Genomic DNA, 19,135 nt, shown 5'->3' on the forward strand with positions numbered 1-19,135 from the left:
TATCCCCTTAATTTTACCGCATTTGTAGTTTATGTAGTAGTGTAGTAGTTATGTTGTAATTTTTAATCTCAGCAGTCATTAACTGTCTATATTTCTTCATTTTAGCTGACCTATGACTACCAGTTTGACTTTGAGGACGATCAGCACAAGATCCCTTGCCACTGTGGAGCCTGGAATTGCCGAAAGTGGATGAACTAACTGGAGGAAAGAAAATTGGAGAAGTCCCTTCTCACTGGTGCCAGAACACTCCCTGCGCCAAAGCCTTTGAATCCTACATAGCCAGTGCATAAGCTGTTCTGAAAGACATGGAGGACGGCAGGCCTCCGACATTGAAAGACTAAAGCGTTGACACCTGTAGCCAAAGGTTTGAAGAGCATTAATCAATAAAAGCAACCGACCACCTCCGTCAACAGCAGCTTGATGGTGGGACTAACTTTCATGTTTGGACTAGTGTATCACCCTTTCCTCAACCAAAACCCTTTCCCCGTTGACTGTCCTCAATAAGCTTACAGTGGCTGGAAAACAATCCTCAACATTTACCAAATGATTCTGACCCTCGGATATCAATACTCGTAGTGCAGAGCTCACCTGGAGCTTCGACAAAAAGCCATTTTAAAATACTAAGAATGAACTAATGATGCATTTTTATGTTCGAAGTCGGACCTATTTCCTGTCGCACCTGTCCCACACCTCCCCCTCGCCTCTCAGAAAAAGGCACTTTCCCCATCAAGTCATCAATGAAGACAAGAATATTTGGCTAGCTAGACAATCTTGATGTGGCTCTCTGAGAACTACACATGATCGATGGAGGACAAAAAAAAAGAAAAGATGTAAATTAATATAAAATTTGAGACGTTTTTGATCTGTGGCTCCAGGGGCACCATATGTTGTGATTGTGTGGAGTCCTAAGGTGGGTTAGTTGGACCCAGTCTACCTCATTGATTTAGCGGGAAGTGACTGCTTTGTATAAAAACTGCTACTGTGGAACGGGGGGCGGGGGAAGGGGGAATGTTTTTATGGGCTTAGCCTTCTCGGACAAGCAGGGAATCTTAAGCAGCAGGTTTGCTCTATCTACTCTATGCTGATGATGATTTACAATAATGAGCCAACATAATTATTATTCATGAATTGTTTATACAGAGGAAATATATGACAGTTTTGATAAGATATTGCATTAAAATCATAATCACAAGCTTAGCGGGTGTCCTGTATGCCACCAAATCATCCTGGATATCGATGTAGCTTTTTCTTTTTTTTCATTTTCATTCTCTCTATTTATCTCAAAACTATGTTATTAGCTGTGTGAAAGCACAATAACATCAACCTTTTTAAGTTGCAGTAATGTTGTGAGTGAATGGCTCTAGGATGACAGGACGCTTAGTCTTTGAAGAAGAAAAAGAAGAAGACTTTTCCACAATTAACCAAGTACACATTTGCTTGCTGCTTCATACATTGAAGATCCACCTGTTGAAAACCAGCTGGTGGATGCATGACTACTGTCCCCTTATATCCTTTTTATCCTCCCAACAGGTCGATCTTTTCAAAACTCAATCTTAAACTTTGAATCATGCCTCTTCCTCTCTGTATTATGTAGTGGACTGTTGTTTAACTTTACTGTAGTAAGTCTTCCTCTGCCTGAGTACAGCCTGCAGTGTTTCTACTTCCCCTGTAGTGTGCTTTTCTAGTGCTGGTACTGTCCTCTTGAGGTTGAACTGATGGCAGGGAAAGACTTATTGGAAAAAAAGGGCATTTGTTTTCATTTCTATGTAAGATGAATGAAAAAGTCTTTAAAGGGAGCTTTACTAAAACTCCACCTTCTCATACTATGTTTCCTCTCTCCCTTAACCTAAGACCTCACATGATTTAAAATGCAAAATTGTACAAACTGTATATATAGTATATGCATTAGGGGACAGCAACTCTTTATCCAGCCCCTTTGTAATCAACAAAGTCAAAAGTGTAGAGAAATAAAATTGGGAAAAAAAATCAACCACTGGATATCATTTTAACAAAGATAAAGCTGTATATAAATATAAATATATGTAAAATGGCAAACTAATATCTTTATGTATATGAACCAGAGTGTTTTGCATTCACCTGTTTTTCTATTAGTGTTTTTGCTATAAGCTCTCAGAGACAAGTTTGTTAAAATAGGTATGAGAAAATGTCTAGTCTTCTCCAATCAATTGCGACGAGAAGCTGATGTGATTATAAAAACTGTTTGGATTCATGTGGAGGGTTGTTAATTAGAGATGAAAATCACTTCTTGCGTAAAGCAGTACAATGGTGCATAGCATTTGTATTTATGTAATATTGTTCCTTATTTTTCTTTTTATTTATGCTACTGCTTGTTGATTACCAAAACCTGTCCCTTAATCGGTCACAATTGGATTAATATACTCTTGAATGGAAAATCTTGAATTCCCTAGGATATTGTTAGTGTTTTTGCTTTTTTTTTTATATCTTCCCTATAGAAGTGAATGTGTTGGTAAACCTCGTGAAATGGTTACTTGGCCTAATGTATGTTATGATGTAATACTCAAAGTTAATCCCATACTTAACCTGGTAATGAATTGCACTCTCATAGTATAATGGAAAACCTCTCTCAAGTGGTAGATATTGATCAAGTATCCGAAGCAGTGATATATCTATATATATCTATATATATAGATATATATATTTTTTTTGGGGTATGTTTCTATTTCAAGGGAAGACCGTGACGAGACATGATGCCGCTCACTGGATTTTAGCCTGAATAATTTTTAACTTCTCTGAATCTTAATTTAAGTTCTCTGCATATCTTATAATTTAATAAAGTTTGCTCAAATTGAAGGGTTTTTTTTAACCTCACCTACTTTTTAAAAAGATATTGCATCTGTACAGCAGAGATACTTTTAGGGAATATGAATAAATATAATGATCATTTTTATTGTATGTGGCATGTTTTGTATGGATATTATTTTGAATTGTACATATTTTTTTCAGGATGCCAGAGGTTGCATCTCTTTATATACAGCTTTCCTGCTCCCTTTCCCCTTCATCTTATTTCTTTGTCTGCTTTTGTTTCTTGTAAAGGAAAATAAAATGCATTTTAAATATAATATGTGCTCATTAATTTAGACTGCTGAATCTTCATTAAATGCAGATCAACTTTGACATGTATATTTGCATGTGGGGCGAAGTGTGTCCGCTGTGATGCCGACTGTTACCAACTGTACCGATGTTGAATCTGTGGAGTACTGTTTTAATGGCTCAGGACAAATGACTACAGAAAGCAAAATGTGTGAAATATGGGAACCTATTGTTGTAATTCTAAATATTATGTATTTTTTAGAAATACATGATGTATATTAATCTGCTTGTTTCATAACTGGAGCTGCAGTTCACAATGAAGACACTGCGTGATTCTGAGTGAGCACCACAATGTAAATCACACGTAAGAAAAAGAGGAATTTATTGTATATCATCTATATACACTTTTCAACTAATTCTGAAAAGATTTTCACAACATGATTTGAAATCTTGAAGTATTACTTATGAACAGGATGTCTGATGGTCATATACCCATGGCAACAAACCAAACATGGACAGGAGTGTTTTGACAATTTTGGTTCGACTGACAGCAGCCTCCCATTTCCCCTTCCCGGCTCTCCTTCTGCGATCTGTCTGCTGAACTTCTACCCATGTTATCAGTAGCAGCAACATTTCTGGGGTACTCGGCCAACGACCCGAACATAAAGAGAGAAAGAAAACAACAACAGGTAGAGGGAAGAGGGAAAGACAAGTCTTAAGTTCATCTACCTCAGTGCAGAGGACCCAGTTTTAGAGACAGCATGCAACATGGATACTAACATGACATGGATTCTGGATCAAGTGATGACATTAACTAACACTAACTAAAGTCCATGTGGACATTAACAGTGCAGAGCCCAATGGTGACAAATGTCAGTGTAATACTTTCATAGTTTTGTCTGCAGACAATCTTGAAGACGCAGTCGACAAAGTAGAAACATGCAGTTTCACTTACAGCATGACAGTCTTTGAAGGTAAAGCACCTCAACTACTTTTCACATCTAACTGTATGTTCCCTGTGTGTCAACTGTCAGCAGCTGTCTTTTATTTCTGAATAAATAACTATTGGCAGTATCAGAATTCAAGGTTACACGATGCTCCTAAGTATTCCAGTGTCAATGAAAAAGAGATGTCACCCTGGAGGACATGTAGAAACAGATCTGCATTACTGAGCTCTGAAAAGAACCCAACAAACCATTCCAACAATTACACATTAAAAATAACAGAAGTTGCAGCAAAATTATCTGGGATCAGTAGTACCACCAAAATGCCATAAGAGGAGCAAGTTTAAAAACATATTCCAGCAGATGACACAGTCTATTTCCTGGCACAGTTAGTAACCATGCAGACAGATCAAACGACAGATTTCTCAAAGTACCATTCAAGCAACAACAACCAAAAAAAATAAAATAAAATAAAATAGAATAAAAAAAAAAAAATCAGAAGGAAAAGAAATGCATGAATTATATACAAATCATATGTACCCATCATCAGTAGTGTCTAATGTCAAAGTCAAAAGAAAACACCCACCATGATGTCTTTACATAAAACAAACAAACAAACAAAAAGGGAAAAAAAACCCAGTATTTTTCATTGCCATTTCATACGCCTCTTATTTGCTCAGTGTGCATGATGTTCTTGTCTGTCACCAACAGGGTCATGGCTACATCCACATTTGCACCCAGTATCTTATTAAATGAACGCAACAAACCCTTAAACTTAATGTCAGAACGGGGGTGAAGACTCGAACTGAACTATGACGTTAATTTTCATGTCAAGACTCTGGCTTGTTGTCACATCTCATCTCACAGTGTTCATCAATATGAAATAAAAACTATCGACAAATAAATAAAAGTCAAAACCAACCCAAACATTATGCCTGCCACATTTCAAACGACACCTGGACTGGACCACATCCGATATACGATACCTGCAGGTGTCACACGTGATGAGGAAGCTACAGTTGAGTGCAACTAATTTCTGTCTGTAGGATATTCAAGTGAGGGATTAAAAAGCTAAATCGGGCTGTTCATGCTTAATTACCAAATGTCCCATTACTGGTTTTGTCTAATGAACTACAACCTATACCAGAGAACATGCTAGTAGTCCAGACACCACACACTCAGCCAGAAACAGTGCTTCAGCCTCTTTCTCACTCGTTCACACACACTCACACACACAGAATGTGATGTTACATGGCCAACAGAAAATTACTGTTCTTTAACTTAAAACCCACAACGTTCCTGACTCTTCTGGACAAGGTTAGTCTGTCATGGGACAGATTTCAAAGAGGTAAAAAAAAAAGAAAAAAAAAAAATCCCATCACTGTACAATAGTAATAATTCCTGCCATGGGAGATAAAAATAAAAAGAAAAAAAAGAAGAGTTGAACGTGATGATATTAACAGTGGTAGTGCTGTAGTGTTGTGGCCCATGGAGAAGGGGGATCGAGGGGAACAAGGAGGAGACATGAGGTACAAAGGGAGGCAGGAGGGGAGAGAAAGGTCAAGAAGGGAAGGGTGACTCTCAGTAGTTTTGGCTAAAAAGGTGAGGTAGGCCTCGTCACAACTTGGAGTGTGGCTTTAAAACTGGCAGGGTTTATTTGCAGTCTGTCTTTAGTGTTTATTTCCTATGGGAGTGGTTGTGCGTCTCCAGCGCGCCTTTTTAACGCCGACTGGCCGCTCACATCTTGACGTCCTCCTCCACGCTGAGCTGAGACAGGGTCTTCTTGATGCGCAGGGCTGTCAGCCTGGCTGCTCCATTGGCATACCAGCACTCCCTCATGATCTTCCCCATAACACGAAGTGACTGCACGAAAAGGGGAACACGTGTTAGAAACAAGAACCAAACTGGAAATCAGCCTCTGTCTAAGAAAAACTGGATGCATCCGAGTTTAAGGGGCAGCTCTCACACAAATCTCTTCGCCAACATTAGGAAAATTCAGCCTCTGTACTAAATGATTCAACGCTGAGCCCTGCACTACCATGAAAGGATGTAAGAAAATAAACTGTCTGTCCTGTTACAGGATAGAGTACATTCATGTTTGAACTATCAAAATTACATAAATGTTATTAGATAACAGACAATTACACACTCTCCAACAACATCAATTTAGAAATTAGCCATCAGTCTACAGTCAAGTACTAAATTCTGGACATCCTGTGCTGATCGAGCTGATAATGTCCACCTGCATTCACATACAGCCACTGAAGGTATTTCTGGAAAACCGCCAGTGCAGCTGTTGGTGTATGGTGTGTATATGTGAGAAATACCTCGTAGCTCTGCCACCAGTTGGGCACATTGGGTCTCAGTTTCTGGTCACACACCACCTTCCTCATCTCCTCTATGGATGGGTCAGAGGGTACGAGGTCGTAGTAGGGCAACTGGTACTCCTCATGGATACCTGCACACAACAGAGGAGGCTCGTCAGTCTCTGCTTTTTTTTCATTAAGATTCGTTCACATCAGCTGCTGTTTCTGGTCTTACCTCCTGCGTTGCAGCGACGTGCAATCTCCCAGTACACCAAGCCTAGCGCGTAAATATCTGCGCACTTGAAGGAATCAAAGTGTTTCATGTTTATGGTTTCATCCAGGACTTCTGGAGCCATATACCTGGGGTGGACACACGGAAAGGCAGCAATGAGATAGAATTCAAGGTTAGTGGAATAAAAAAGTTCTAATTCTTAAATGATTAAATCTGTTAGCTGGCACACATGAGCACAAACATTACTCGTTTCAGGATCAGACAAGTTTAACTTTACTTTCAGAAACTTGCATGAAACCACTCCAAAGCTCAAAAATTTTTTAAAAAAAGTTAAAAAAAAAAAAAACTGTCCCCGAAATAGTTAGTAAATAATAACATTAATTTGTAATAGTAAGAGTTTACAGCAGCAAGACAGAGTTGAATGTTGACTTCTACCACAGTGACTGGGCTCATTGTAATGACACAAGAAGACATATGCTGGTAAAATCTACAGCTTTACATAACTGTTGACAGTAGAAAAAAACAAAAAAACACAAAATGTTGCCAGCCACTGCCTTCAAAGACCTGCAAGACCCCAGCTGTACCTCCATTTGTGTGCTTACGAGTGCATGAAAACATTTACCTCTTAGTGCCCACGCGCTGGTTGGGGGCTATATCGATTGTGTCTGTGATGGACTCGTGGCGCACAGCCAGGCCGAGGTCAGCTATAGCACACATGCCGTTCTTCTTAACCAGGATATTTTTAGACTTGAGGTCACGGTGAGCAATGCCAGGCTTACCTGTGGGAGCACAGATAACGTATCATTATGTTGGCATCAAGAGCTCAGCAGAAATAGTTTGCTTCATGTAGATAACTACTATGCGCGCTGAGTTCATGTGTTTGTTCACAGCGCGCAGCGTTTTACCATGAAAGGTCATCTCACCCTGAGTGCCAAGGATCTCCATGTGTAGATGTGCCAGGCCGCTGGCAGCTGACAACGCCAGTTTGATCATGCCCTCGATGGTGACGGAGTAGCGGTTCAGGTAGTCAAAAAGAGAACCGTGCTCATGATAGTCTGACACCAGCCACAGCTGAGTCCATGTGCCATTGTCTGAGCGAGCAAAAAACAAGAGTCAACAAGAGACACACAGCATTCAGTTTTACATTTATGGACAATTTGCTGAAACTAAAATTGAGCTGTAAGAAAGATAGTACAACCTCCCCCCTCAAAAAAGACCAACAATTTATCAAGGATCCCTTTCACAGCTGTATCCGATTTTTATTTTGCTTTGACAGAACTTAATCTTACTTTGAATTCTTTATAATGTAGAAGGCGTAGGAATTAACTGACTAATCTTCCTCACCTTTATTATCTGCTGCAATGAATCCTAAGATGTTCTCGTGACGAAGCATGATTGTCTGGTAGATTTCAGCCTCTCTGAACCAGGAGCGCTCCTCTCTGGATGAGAAGATTTTCACAGCCACATCTCCTCCCCTCCACTTCCCTCTCCACACCTCACCAAAGCGACCCTTTCCTATTATCTCCTGCAGCACAATGGTCCGAGCCACCGTCCGCTGCACAAACAAGGGTAAACCTGCAGGGGGCAGTAGGAAAAAAAAACAATTAGCCAGCAATCACTGTAGACTTGCTTTGAGAGGTGTATCCTGAGCTCATTCAAGGTCAGTGCTGTGGATGAATAATCATTCATCTACACGTCTGCAGAATGACATATGGAAGGTTGTTCCATACATCATTCTATATGTCATAAAGAAGACTACAACTCGGTGCTGCTGACATTAAAATTGATGAGAAAATGTGTTTCCCAAAACCAAATACTTGATTTTTTTAATGACTTTGCTATGTCATATTACACGCTGCATGTACTGACCAGAGCCTGATCCTGAGGTGGACATGTCATAGATGAGGTCCTGCAGGGTCTTGTCCTTGGCCAAGTACAGATGGTCACAGGATGGGTCCTCTACCTCCAGCCTCTGCCGGTGGCTGTAAGCTCTCTGATGATACTGGAACAGGAACACGCCAACCATCAGCAGCACACAGAGAAGGAACACCGGCCCTGCGATGACTGCCACCAGCTCCACTGGCCCCCAGGAGCTTCCTGATCCTGACCAGTCCCCCTCCTTTGTTGGGACTAGGAGGACAAAAGGAAAGAGACAAAGAAGTGGAGGTGATTACTTTAAATTTAACGGACCGAAACAGCTACTGTTAAGCTGCAAGACATTTTAAGACGTTTGATGATGGAGCCTCACCAGGGACTTTCAGGTCAATACTGTTGCAGTAATCTTCATAGCAGCAATGTGTGTTGAGCAGGCCTTCAGCGCTCAGACAGAAAAAGGGCTGTCCAGGGGGGACCAGACGGTCTCGGTTGATACAGACCCGTATGTGTTGCTCCTTCCCATGGATGTTAGATGTGGAGGCCATGCAGGCGCCATCTGTCTCACACTCATAGCCCGTCTTCTCGCAATTTGTGCAGTTACAACGTAGAGCTGTAAGAAAGGATGGAACGAGATAACAATTCATCAGCCAGAACCATGAGGTTAAAGTAATATATTTCACCCCTCTACTTTGTCCAGCAGGGGGCATGCTACCCCTACACTTTCAACACGGGATGTGTTCTATTCAGTTGTAGGCATTTTGTGACTAGCACACACAGGGCTTGGACTTGAGCAAGAGCAGCAGCAGCCAGACGGTCCCAGCGGCACTGAAATCAGATCCTTCACTGCAGATGAACCCAAACACGCAGGGTGGAGACGGACCTGCCCAGTGGGACAGACAAAGTGAAACCCAACAAGGGGAGAGGGCTCCTGCCATATCCCCAATGCAGCATTCTGACCCATTCCTCTCCTCTGTCTTTCTCTTACTGACACAAAGAGCTGCCACTGTTTAAGCTAATGAGACAGGAGTTTTATTAAACACAGCACACTCCTGCACAGGGACCTATTAAAGCTGGCACAATGGAACTACTGCCGCAACCATAATAAAACTACGGTGGTCCATCTACACACTCAAATGAGGTCAGTGCCAGAAAGTCTGCACAAATCTGCCACATCTAAAACAGAGCCAGAGTTGGTTGGGCAACCAAGAGAGCAAGAAACTGCAACCTGATTAGATTTGGACTGAAATGTGATTTTGAGTCATAGCACACATGCTTCTCATTTAGAGTAAGGTCAGCACAAAAGGCTTCTTCCAAGGCTTTCCAGAACCAAACAGAGTGCAAAGCAGGACCAGGCAAGGCTCAATGATTATGGGACTGTGGGACTTAAACACAGACAAAACAAACAAAAAAAAAAATACAAGGAAGTGACCAAGCTCAACTGAACCCCCATCAGCGGTAAACGACAAACTGTCTGTCTGACAAAAGGGCCATGAACGAGGCATGACAGGCCAAGAGCTGATCCTTGGTTGGAAAATAAAGGCCGGACCACTCAAGACTAATCACTGTGGACTTAGCGAAGACAAGACCATCGTACTAACAACAACACAGGAGGAGACACAAAGCAGAGAGGAATTTCAATCCTTTTTCTCCTTCAGAAAGAACCGGCTGAGCATCGGTTGGACCACTGACAATGTCTGGCCCCGAGGAAAGAAAAGATTCTAAGAGTGGAAAGCTTTCCACTAATCCTCTGTGTCTTATCCTGAGGGTTTCTTTGACCAGATGAGCTCAGCGATCTTCCCTGTTGGTAACAATTTGGGTCTCTGTCAAAAGGTGTCAGCAGATTTTAAACACATTCTTGAACCAAAGAGTCCTCACATTAGGCTTTTGTGCGGTACAGTTCACTTAAAACTAGATAAATAAACACTAAAACTGACCGTTGCGCTGATGGCGCCGACAGCATTTAACCTCCACATGGTCAAAACCACAAACCTCTTTGTCACCCTACTGAATGCTGGGAAGCATCATTCTGTGTGGGAGCATTTTTTTTGCACGTAGCATGTATGCTGATGTGTCTATGCTTGTCTGAGTGATAACTGGAACTGTGTAACACTTTCAGTAATATTTCTCATCTGTTTAGTGTGTGCGTGTGTGTGTGTGTGTGTTGCTCTCCAGACGGCGAGCGGGAAAGTGGCAGGAACTCTTGCGGACTGCGTCCAACTTCACCACAGTTCGCATGCAGATGGAATTTCCTGCAGATTACACAGAGGTGAAGCAGGCTGGGCCTGATAAAGAGAGAAAAACAAGCCCTGTGCCACATCACGCTAATCTGCACCATTAGTGGAGCAAAATAGTTAAGCTAAATTAAAAACAGATGACAGGAGTAACAGCTGTAGGTTAGAAAGCTGGACAGCACTCAATATCCATCATTAGATTCGGACAGCTTGAATCCCTGTTTCCATTAAGCTCCTCTTTTGTGGGCCTGATGTTTACCGCTTCTCAGTGAAATAAATCAATCTTCAGCTACTGAGTCCAGTTAAGACATGAGCCATTTTGAAGCAATCCATCCTCAAAGTATGAGAGGATTTTTGTGAGTTCACACCACACATTAAAAAAACAACTGCTCCAAGTCAGATTTAAATTTGAATATTTGTCATGAGAATCAAATAGAAGGCTATAAAAAAAAAGTTCTCACCACATGATACTCATTGCACCAGTATACAGCAATAAATTAACAATAGCGATCTGATAAGAACACCATGACCTGACATGAACAGGCGTATCCATCATGGAGACTCTATGTGTGGTAAGACAGATGGTCTGGAGACATACAGACAGAAGCCCAGGAAGGAAACAAATCATGGCCGAAAACACACACATTCCCCTCTCAAGTCAGCCATGGATGGTTTGTGGTCTACCAAGAGTTTGGTCTGTGGCAAGTCTTCCCTTTCGTTAAAGACTACCTTGTGACTACACCACATGTAGTCTCTGCTGTCACACAAACAAGCACCAGTACTATGAGTGAGTGGCCAACATGAAAACAGAAAATCTTGACATAATATGCAAATGGTTATACTAACAGAAACCATTTACAGATAAAATAATAATAAACAGGTGTTGAAATACTTAACAATTAGGGTCATTTATCAGACTGACAAAAGAAATCCTGTAAGGTCCTGCTCACTGACTTGCAACACTGCCCATTATAACCTAATACAACTAGAGATATTAAAAGGGATACTTCTACAGAAAAAAATCTGGCAGCTGACAGAACTCTCTACAATATATCTCATCATCATATCACCCAACGCCAATATTCTTTCACACAACATGTCACCACGTGAAACACGGACCCCCAGCATAAAAGGTAAATTCCATGCAATACAGGGCACCGGCATAAGTAAAATCAAACAACGCTTGAGAAAGAAGTCCTGGCCCACTAGCATTTACCAAAGTGCCATGCTGTAAGCAATGTGCTTGGCATATCTCACAGGATCTAGAACAGAAGTGTTACAAAGCTAAACTTGAGGGAATAAAATCGAGCCTAAATACACATGGATCTGAGTAGAGGGCGTGTGTGTGTGTGTGGTTTCTGAGTGAACTCTGCTCTTGTATACACATAATTGGTGGTCTTTACACTGGTCCTTTGTGTGGAGATTAAAACGACATGAGGAGGGATTGGACTGGCCCTGCACGAACAAAGAGCAGAGTAGAGTGGGGGAGCACACTTCGGCGTGGAGCAGCGAGGGGGGATGGGCGGCGCGCACGGGGACAGGACAGGCCAGGCCAGGGGTAAGAGTAACAACCTCGATGTTCGGGGGCTGCTCTCGGCCAGACAGGATGGGGGTAGCCCCAAATTGGGAAGGACAATACGTTGAGGAGGGGGGGGGGGGGGGCAGATGGTAACGAGCGGGACTTACAGAGCCCCCCAGCTGCGACTGAGGTCTGCACAAGTGACCAGCTGCGACTGTCATTAAAACCCAGTCTAGACTTTGACTTACAGGAGGGGGTGAACAACAGGAAAAAGGGAACAGTGGAAGAACGAGGGGAGTAAACGGCGCAAACAGTGATTCCTTTGAGCTGCTAGTGTGTGAAGTTCCTATCATTCCGTTCATGTTGAGACAGGAAATGGCAGACACTGTGAGGAAGGGATTAATAAAACATTGTTGCCATAACCAGCATTGCCTTAACTTGGACCCAACTAAAAACCACAGCATAGTCCCATGCCAAACAGCTTTGCACATACAGCTTGATGACTGTGTTTTTGTGTATGTGAGAGTATACATGTGTTGTTCAGACCTACTCATGTGGAGCAACCCTGTCAAAACAGAAGTGAACTTTCGTGTATGGTAAGATGATGAAGTCTGTGGAAAACACTAAGTGTGCCGAGCGCAGGACGGCGTGGGTTACACAAACGCAGAGGGTTTCTGGGGGCTACGCGACTCAGACAGAGACAGTCGGTTAGTGCGTGTGTACGAGGAGCAGAGCACCATTACCAAAATGCACTGCCTGAAATTAGATCCATACAGATACCAGACTGAGAGCTGATCAAGACAAGCAGACGCCACCAGACAGAGTGAGTGCAGACACACACACAAACACACACACAAGCAAACACATACACCACAACTGTGTCCTAATCAATGCTAGGGGAAGGAGGAAAGTCATTACCTTTGTCTGCATCTCAGGGTCAGATTACTGATCTGTTTCTAAAGTGAAGTCTCTGGGGCTAAGGCTGCCTCTACTATCTCTACCAACCACCACACTCTAGGCTACATCCCATCCTGTCTGTCTGCTGCCCCAGATGAGTTCAAAGGCACTAAAGTGTCAGCACAGGCCAACTTTGGACAACTGTTGAAATTCCCAAACTGGTCAACATTGCCTCCGTAAGTATGTTTAAGCACTGTGAGCCAATGCATCTACCATGTGACTTGAGCTTAAAAACCCTTCCAAGTATTAGCAGACCAGAGACCTAACATTTATTCCTTTTTCAGTACTACATTCGTACTTTATTTTAGGCTACCTTCATATTGGAATCTAGCATGTTTTAGTTAATGACATTAAATCTTTGGTAATTAAAATTGTCATTGTCTGAGGAACCAATAGAGAGCTAACAGAATACAAATATTTCACAAGAGCCAACTGACAATAAACCAGAAATACCATGTTAACACAAACAAACAAAAAAACCTTTATGATGTAAACAATGCCAAGATGCTTAATGTGGAAAAACAGAAGAGATAATTATCTAAGGTTATTTTGCATACAGTACATAATCAGATAATGTTGTGACACCAAAACAACTTGGTTATCATTGTCAAAAGAGTAGAAAAACTGTAGAAAAACATAGAAAAATATACACACTCACAAATGATTCTGCCACAGTAATATTGAAATCATATGCTCCTAATAAAATTACATTTGCTACATATAAAAAAGGAGAAACTTTGCAAACTCAAGTTTATTGCCAGGATGATTGAACTACCAAGTGAAATACACTCGGGTTCTGTTTGAGCCAATGTCACTATGGACACCTGGGAAAGGCGAGAAGCAGAGCTTTAAATTGTTCTTCAAGACCTAGTTGGATAATATACACTCAGACTGTGTTTCCCTAACAAAAGATTTCTTACCCACAGTCCTACCATGGGTCATACCGATCAAAGCAAATCATTGTAAGATAAGTATTGGGGAAAAAAAACCCCTGACATGTAGACTGCACACCTTTGAGCAGAAAGTGACAAGGCAGAGCAGGTCTAATCTACATTCCAACAGCAGCCAAAAGAACAAATCAAACACCTCCACAAAGAGGCATGTTATGGAGGGCGGGTGTCAGGTTTAGCCCTATAGACATGGATTCAAATAGCTATCTGGTCTCTCTGGGTGCACTGTGACAATAACAACTTACTATTAAGTACACTAAAGGCATGGCACACAAAGCAGATGACCTTTTACCACCAACACACATACTACAAAAAGCCTTTAAACAAAGACAGAGGGTTCCAAGTAAATTAATAGCATGGAGAAATGGACAAGTGAAGGTGAAATTGCCGTCTCTGAGATGGTAGTAATCCCTTGTGGTCAAACATCAGTAATGGCGGAGCTGGGTCAGTCAGAGGCTATGCTGTCTGCTGTAGCAATTAGGGTCCTGTGCCTCTGGGCCAAAGGAGGTAATTAACGACACTGGTCATTATAGGGGGGAAAACTAGACCACCCCAAATCTGACCTGACCTGACCCTGACTGGCTCAGCGTGCCACATTACAGAAACTATTGGTAAACAAAGATCTCTCACAGGAGGGGGGGTGCCTGGGCCAGGGAGTAACCTGAAATTATGTACACACGACATGCAACTTAATTTCATCATAATTGAGCTGCAGGGATTCAGCAGCCAAAACATCTATTTAGAACAGGCCTCAACAACCACTATAGATTTTGAAAAAAACAAACAAACACACACACAAACAACTTTCTCCTTTGCAAACTTAAACCAGCTAGAAATACTACCACCCCACCTCCACCTGCTCACCAAACTCTCTTCTCTTTATAGACACACACCTTTGAACCCAATAAGTTTCTACTTTACTCCTTGCATTCCCTTGGCTCTGATCTAATGGGCAGGTGCGCACATGTTCCAATCCGAGTAGCTCATGCTTCCTCTACCTGAACTCCTTCACATCAAATCTGACATTAAACAGCACCCATAACAGAGTTTAGCCCTGCACAGGCAGTTCCCCCAACAAGTTGAGCAGTAGGGACTTTTCTGTACTACTTTTGCCCCATCTTTGGTTTTACACAGGAGGCATATGGAGAATGACAAGACTCTGACACAGTCTTGACAGTATGCAAAAGGTCAACTAAAAGTGAGTGCAGGGTTCAAGAGAGAGGAGTTCATTTTACCAAAGACCTTCCTTCAACGTAGAAGAAAACACACAGTCAATGCTAGAATTTTCTTCAGCACCCTATGGTGGCAGTGAATAAGAAAAGGCAGATAACGAAGAGCAGATTAAATCCTGATAAAGCACCAGGCTTGTTATATGACAGAGATAGAGAATGAAGAGGTCGCAAGGAAAAGAGAAAGAGAGAGACGCGCCCTGCCTCACGGCGGTGTGGTTGACAGTGTCCATATCGCATTGCCATTGTGTTCAGTGCACCCAGGCAGAGTGCGTCACATAGGCATGTAATGCCCATAACACCAGTGACTCCTAATCCTTATGAAGTCAACATCACGTGACAGATTCATAAAACCCATGAGTAAGAAGTATACTCACAACAACATTGTATACTGACACAGATCTGGAATCTGCTCCAGCATAGCTACTTTCAGGTTTGTCTGGTTTCAGTCTTTCCATGGTGTAATCCATTATATGGTGTGAAACCATGGCTCCAGACAGACTTGGGGGCCCCTTTCACGACAGATCCCGCCAGCTGGACAAACCCATCATCACCCCCTGTCTGCTTAGGCTGCACACCCCCACCCTCCCCCCCTCACACTTCACTGTTAATGTTGGAGTAACCCTGTCGAACAAACTGACCACTCGGGTGTGACAGTCTTCCTAGCATGCCTTATATGAAGTGATCAACCTTGGTGTGTTAAACCCTTATCTAAACTAAGTAGGGGAGGATAATTCACACCTTTCTTGAAAGGATGACTCAAGTGTTTAAAGCGCTACATAAGCGCTTCATAGTGCTTCAGTAGATGACAAAACAGTCAGGTTAATTGCTCTGACACACAGACTTGAATTCTGTCTTTATTACATAGTTTATGTGTTGAGTGGCAAGCTGCAACAGGGTAAGATGACATCAAAATGCAGAGATCACAGGAAGAGTTAAAATGGGGGTTTGTGTAATCCAAGATATGGTCATGTCTCAAGTGAAAATCTAATATAAAAGTCGGGTGCTTGGATTAAAGTCAAAGATGAGCAGGCATGCTGCTGAGGCAAACACCCGCAGGTTTAGAGCAACATATGCCCAGTTGAGGTTATGTGGTGTGGAAGTGGGTATCAGCTGCTCATCAGAAAGGGGGGATTCAGACTGAAGCAGCCCCATAACTGGTGCCTCAAAAGACCCACTTGCCACATTTCCATCACAATGAACCCAGACTTCAACTCTGACTTCTGTCTGGGATGTCTGAATACAGGGCTGTTGTCGCCCTATGCCAGCATTCATTTTCTGCTGGAGGCCACTAAGCAGTCTTTTCACTCCTTACAAATGCACACCAACGGGGAAGCTGCCAGTGTTTACACTCAAAAACACATTTCATGTACAAAGTAGGTTAGGCCTTCACTCAGATATCTCCCTCCTGCTTTATGCGCCTCGGAAACCAGCGAACACAACATGTGACAAAACTGCAACGGGCCACTTTGTACATGTTTAACAAGTGTGCTGTCATTAGTGTTGTAGCCAAGCAAAACAGCGATAAGCAATCACAAGCCAACAAGAAACTGTTTTGTAAATATGTTAGCATAACAGCCCTCGCCAGACAAGTTAACCAGCAGCAGTAGACTGTAGACTATCATTCGCCACTTTGTTTGCCCACACGGCATAATAAAACAATTTTAGTTAATTCAATCTCTTAGCTGTCAAGTCAAGCATAATTATCGACCACATTCAACTTAAGACACTTCATTAGACAGTTAGCTAGTCAATGTTAGCTGGCGTCTCGGCACAAACAGCCCCACCATGTTGTTGTTGTGGTTTAGCGACTTGCTCCGTGCTCAAGAACGATTAACACTTTGGATTTTGTCAGCCGCTAAAAATTCTACATCAATCACAAACAACCAGAAAACAGAGACGACTTTTAGTCATGGCAAACAGCAACCGTCTTTTTTAGGTCGACGCTAGCTAGATACGGTTAGCCAAATCCCTGATACAGTGCGCCATGACGATGAGCGACAACAGGCGATGCCCAGTCCAGGAAAACACATCGAGACAAAAGCCGGAGAGGTGCTCAGCTGAAACTTACCATTACCAACAGCCACCAACCCGGCCAGGGCCAGCAGCGTTAGGACAATTTGTTTTAGAGCCATTTCTTCTGAATTGCCATCTCTCCGCGACGAAATGCGTCCGAAGTGTGTCGTTATCAACACGAGCAGACCTGAAACACAACCACAGACCGACCGCACTCACCGCACCGCCAAATACTAGCCAGCCAGCCAGCCAGCCTGTAGAGTGACGTGTTTAAAGGGGTGTGTGCGTGCATGTTTAAAGGGGAGGGCCGCATGCCTCCCCCGCCCCGCGCCACCGAGGTCAGGGCTGTGTGTTGTAAATAAAAACTGGGCTGAATTGCAGTCTTACAACCTCACATTTTCCGAATGAGCACTATCAACGCAAAATATATAGTTTTGTTTTTTTTTTTGTTAAGAAAAATGATTATCCTTTCATTATCAGTTTTTCTGTGATTTATGTCGGATGAAACATTAAGCGACCAGTAAATTCAGCGTAGATGTGGTTCTATGCAAACTTTATGTCTTTATTTGTAGCTGTTTTATGATAGTTTCTGTCTTTTGTAATCAGCACTGAATGATTAGGATTTTATGGATACCTTCAACCTTGAACGAGGTCACTACGTGAGGCTGAATAATCTATTTAAAACGAAAATGTACTCAGGTAGCAAGCAGGCTCTGACTGGCCATCTTCCACTGTTTTTATTAGTCTGCTGCTGCTGAAAATGTAAAATCATGTTGTCTCGTTTCTAGTGATTTGTTTATTCGCAGTTAGTCAGTATCTTATTAGAAAAAATGTATGTCCCTCAGATGAGGTCAGTCTAAATATGTTGGGTACATTTATTCGTCATTTAGAGTCCTAAGGCCACCTTCCACTGTTGTAAAATCATGGAGAAATGGATTTTACGCAAAAAAACCCATAATGTTTACAAAAAGCTGAAATAACTGAAAATTATGATCATCACCTTTGTCGTTTTTCCTTCAAATATGTACCAAGGGATTTAATAATCTGAATTTAGTATTAGTATTTTTAAAAAAGGACAGAATATGTCCTAAAGCTAATGTTAGAATGAATAGATTCAGTTTTTGTTGTTGTTTCTTAACATGAACAAAGGGTCAGTCATTAGAGGCATGACTCTAATTTAAACTACCACAGGCCCACATTCAGAGAAGACATTTGAAATCAAGCATGACATAGTCCTCTCATTCAAATACCTTTCCTCTTATTATGGATTTAGGTTAGACAGCAGGGGAAGAGCTTGAAATGATAGGCCTCATATACACAGCAGGTGACTACGGGACTCTGCTTTTGTCCTGTCAGCATCAGTATTACGCTAATCAGACTATGACTAACACGTGTCGGTGCATCCATTTTTCAAGGACTGATCAATTATATATAAAAAACCCTTTTATTTCTCCAACAGCTTTGGGGCACTGCAGCTGTCTAATCTATAATTCCATCAGCGGTTCCCTGCTCAAAATCTGTGTGACCAGTTTGATTAAAAGAAGCTCCTTATTGTTCCAGTTTGTATCAGATCACATATCAGTTGCTCTGTTTTTGAGGAAGTTATTACAGCTTACTTTGTGTGAACTAATCATGGACCTGAAGATTGCAAAAGATGTTTTGGTCTAGAGCCACTCAGGGTCTTGTCTCAGCTTGGGGGTACAGCCTGTCTGACTCTGCACCCCACTAACACATCCAGCTGCCACAGCCTAAGACTATGCTCAGCGAGAGGTGAGTCAGACTGTAGCCAGGTACACTTGGGACA

At 42.1% G+C, this 19,135-nt stretch overlaps 2 protein-coding genes across 3 annotated transcripts in view; one reads left to right on the forward strand and one right to left on the reverse strand.

Annotated features, from left to right (window-relative positions):
* The window catches only part of kmt2d (lysine (K)-specific methyltransferase 2D), a 31,375-nt gene extending 28,274 nt beyond the window's left edge, over positions 1 to 3,101 (forward strand). For both annotated transcript variants that reach the window (XM_046395860.1, XM_046395861.1), the window contains exon 55: positions 106 to 3,101. In XM_046395860.1, coding sequence (XP_046251816.1) covers positions 106 to 198 — 93 coding nt within the window. In that variant the 3' untranslated portion in view covers positions 199 to 3,101. The remainder of the gene's footprint in view (positions 1 to 105) is intronic.
* Positions 3,102 to 3,437: 336 nt separating this feature from the next.
* Positions 3,438 to 17,588, reverse strand: acvr1ba (activin A receptor type 1Ba). The gene is made up of 9 exons (XM_046395866.1): positions 17,387 to 17,588; positions 8,803 to 9,039; positions 8,424 to 8,684; positions 7,899 to 8,129; positions 7,478 to 7,645; positions 7,177 to 7,333; positions 6,558 to 6,682; positions 6,344 to 6,474; positions 3,438 to 5,879 (listed from the first exon to the last, which is right to left on the reverse strand). The coding sequence occupies exons 1-9, from the start codon at positions 17,448 to 17,450 to the stop codon at positions 5,754 to 5,756; spliced, it is 1,500 nt and encodes a 499-aa protein (XP_046251822.1). The 5' UTR covers positions 17,451 to 17,588; the 3' UTR covers positions 3,438 to 5,753.
* Between the last annotated feature and the right edge of the window lie 1,547 nt (positions 17,589 to 19,135).

This window comes from Scatophagus argus, chromosome 8 (genome assembly GCF_020382885.2).
Source record: "Scatophagus argus isolate fScaArg1 chromosome 8, fScaArg1.pri, whole genome shotgun sequence".
NCBI classification, from domain to species: Eukaryota; Metazoa; Chordata; class Actinopteri; family Scatophagidae; genus Scatophagus; species Scatophagus argus.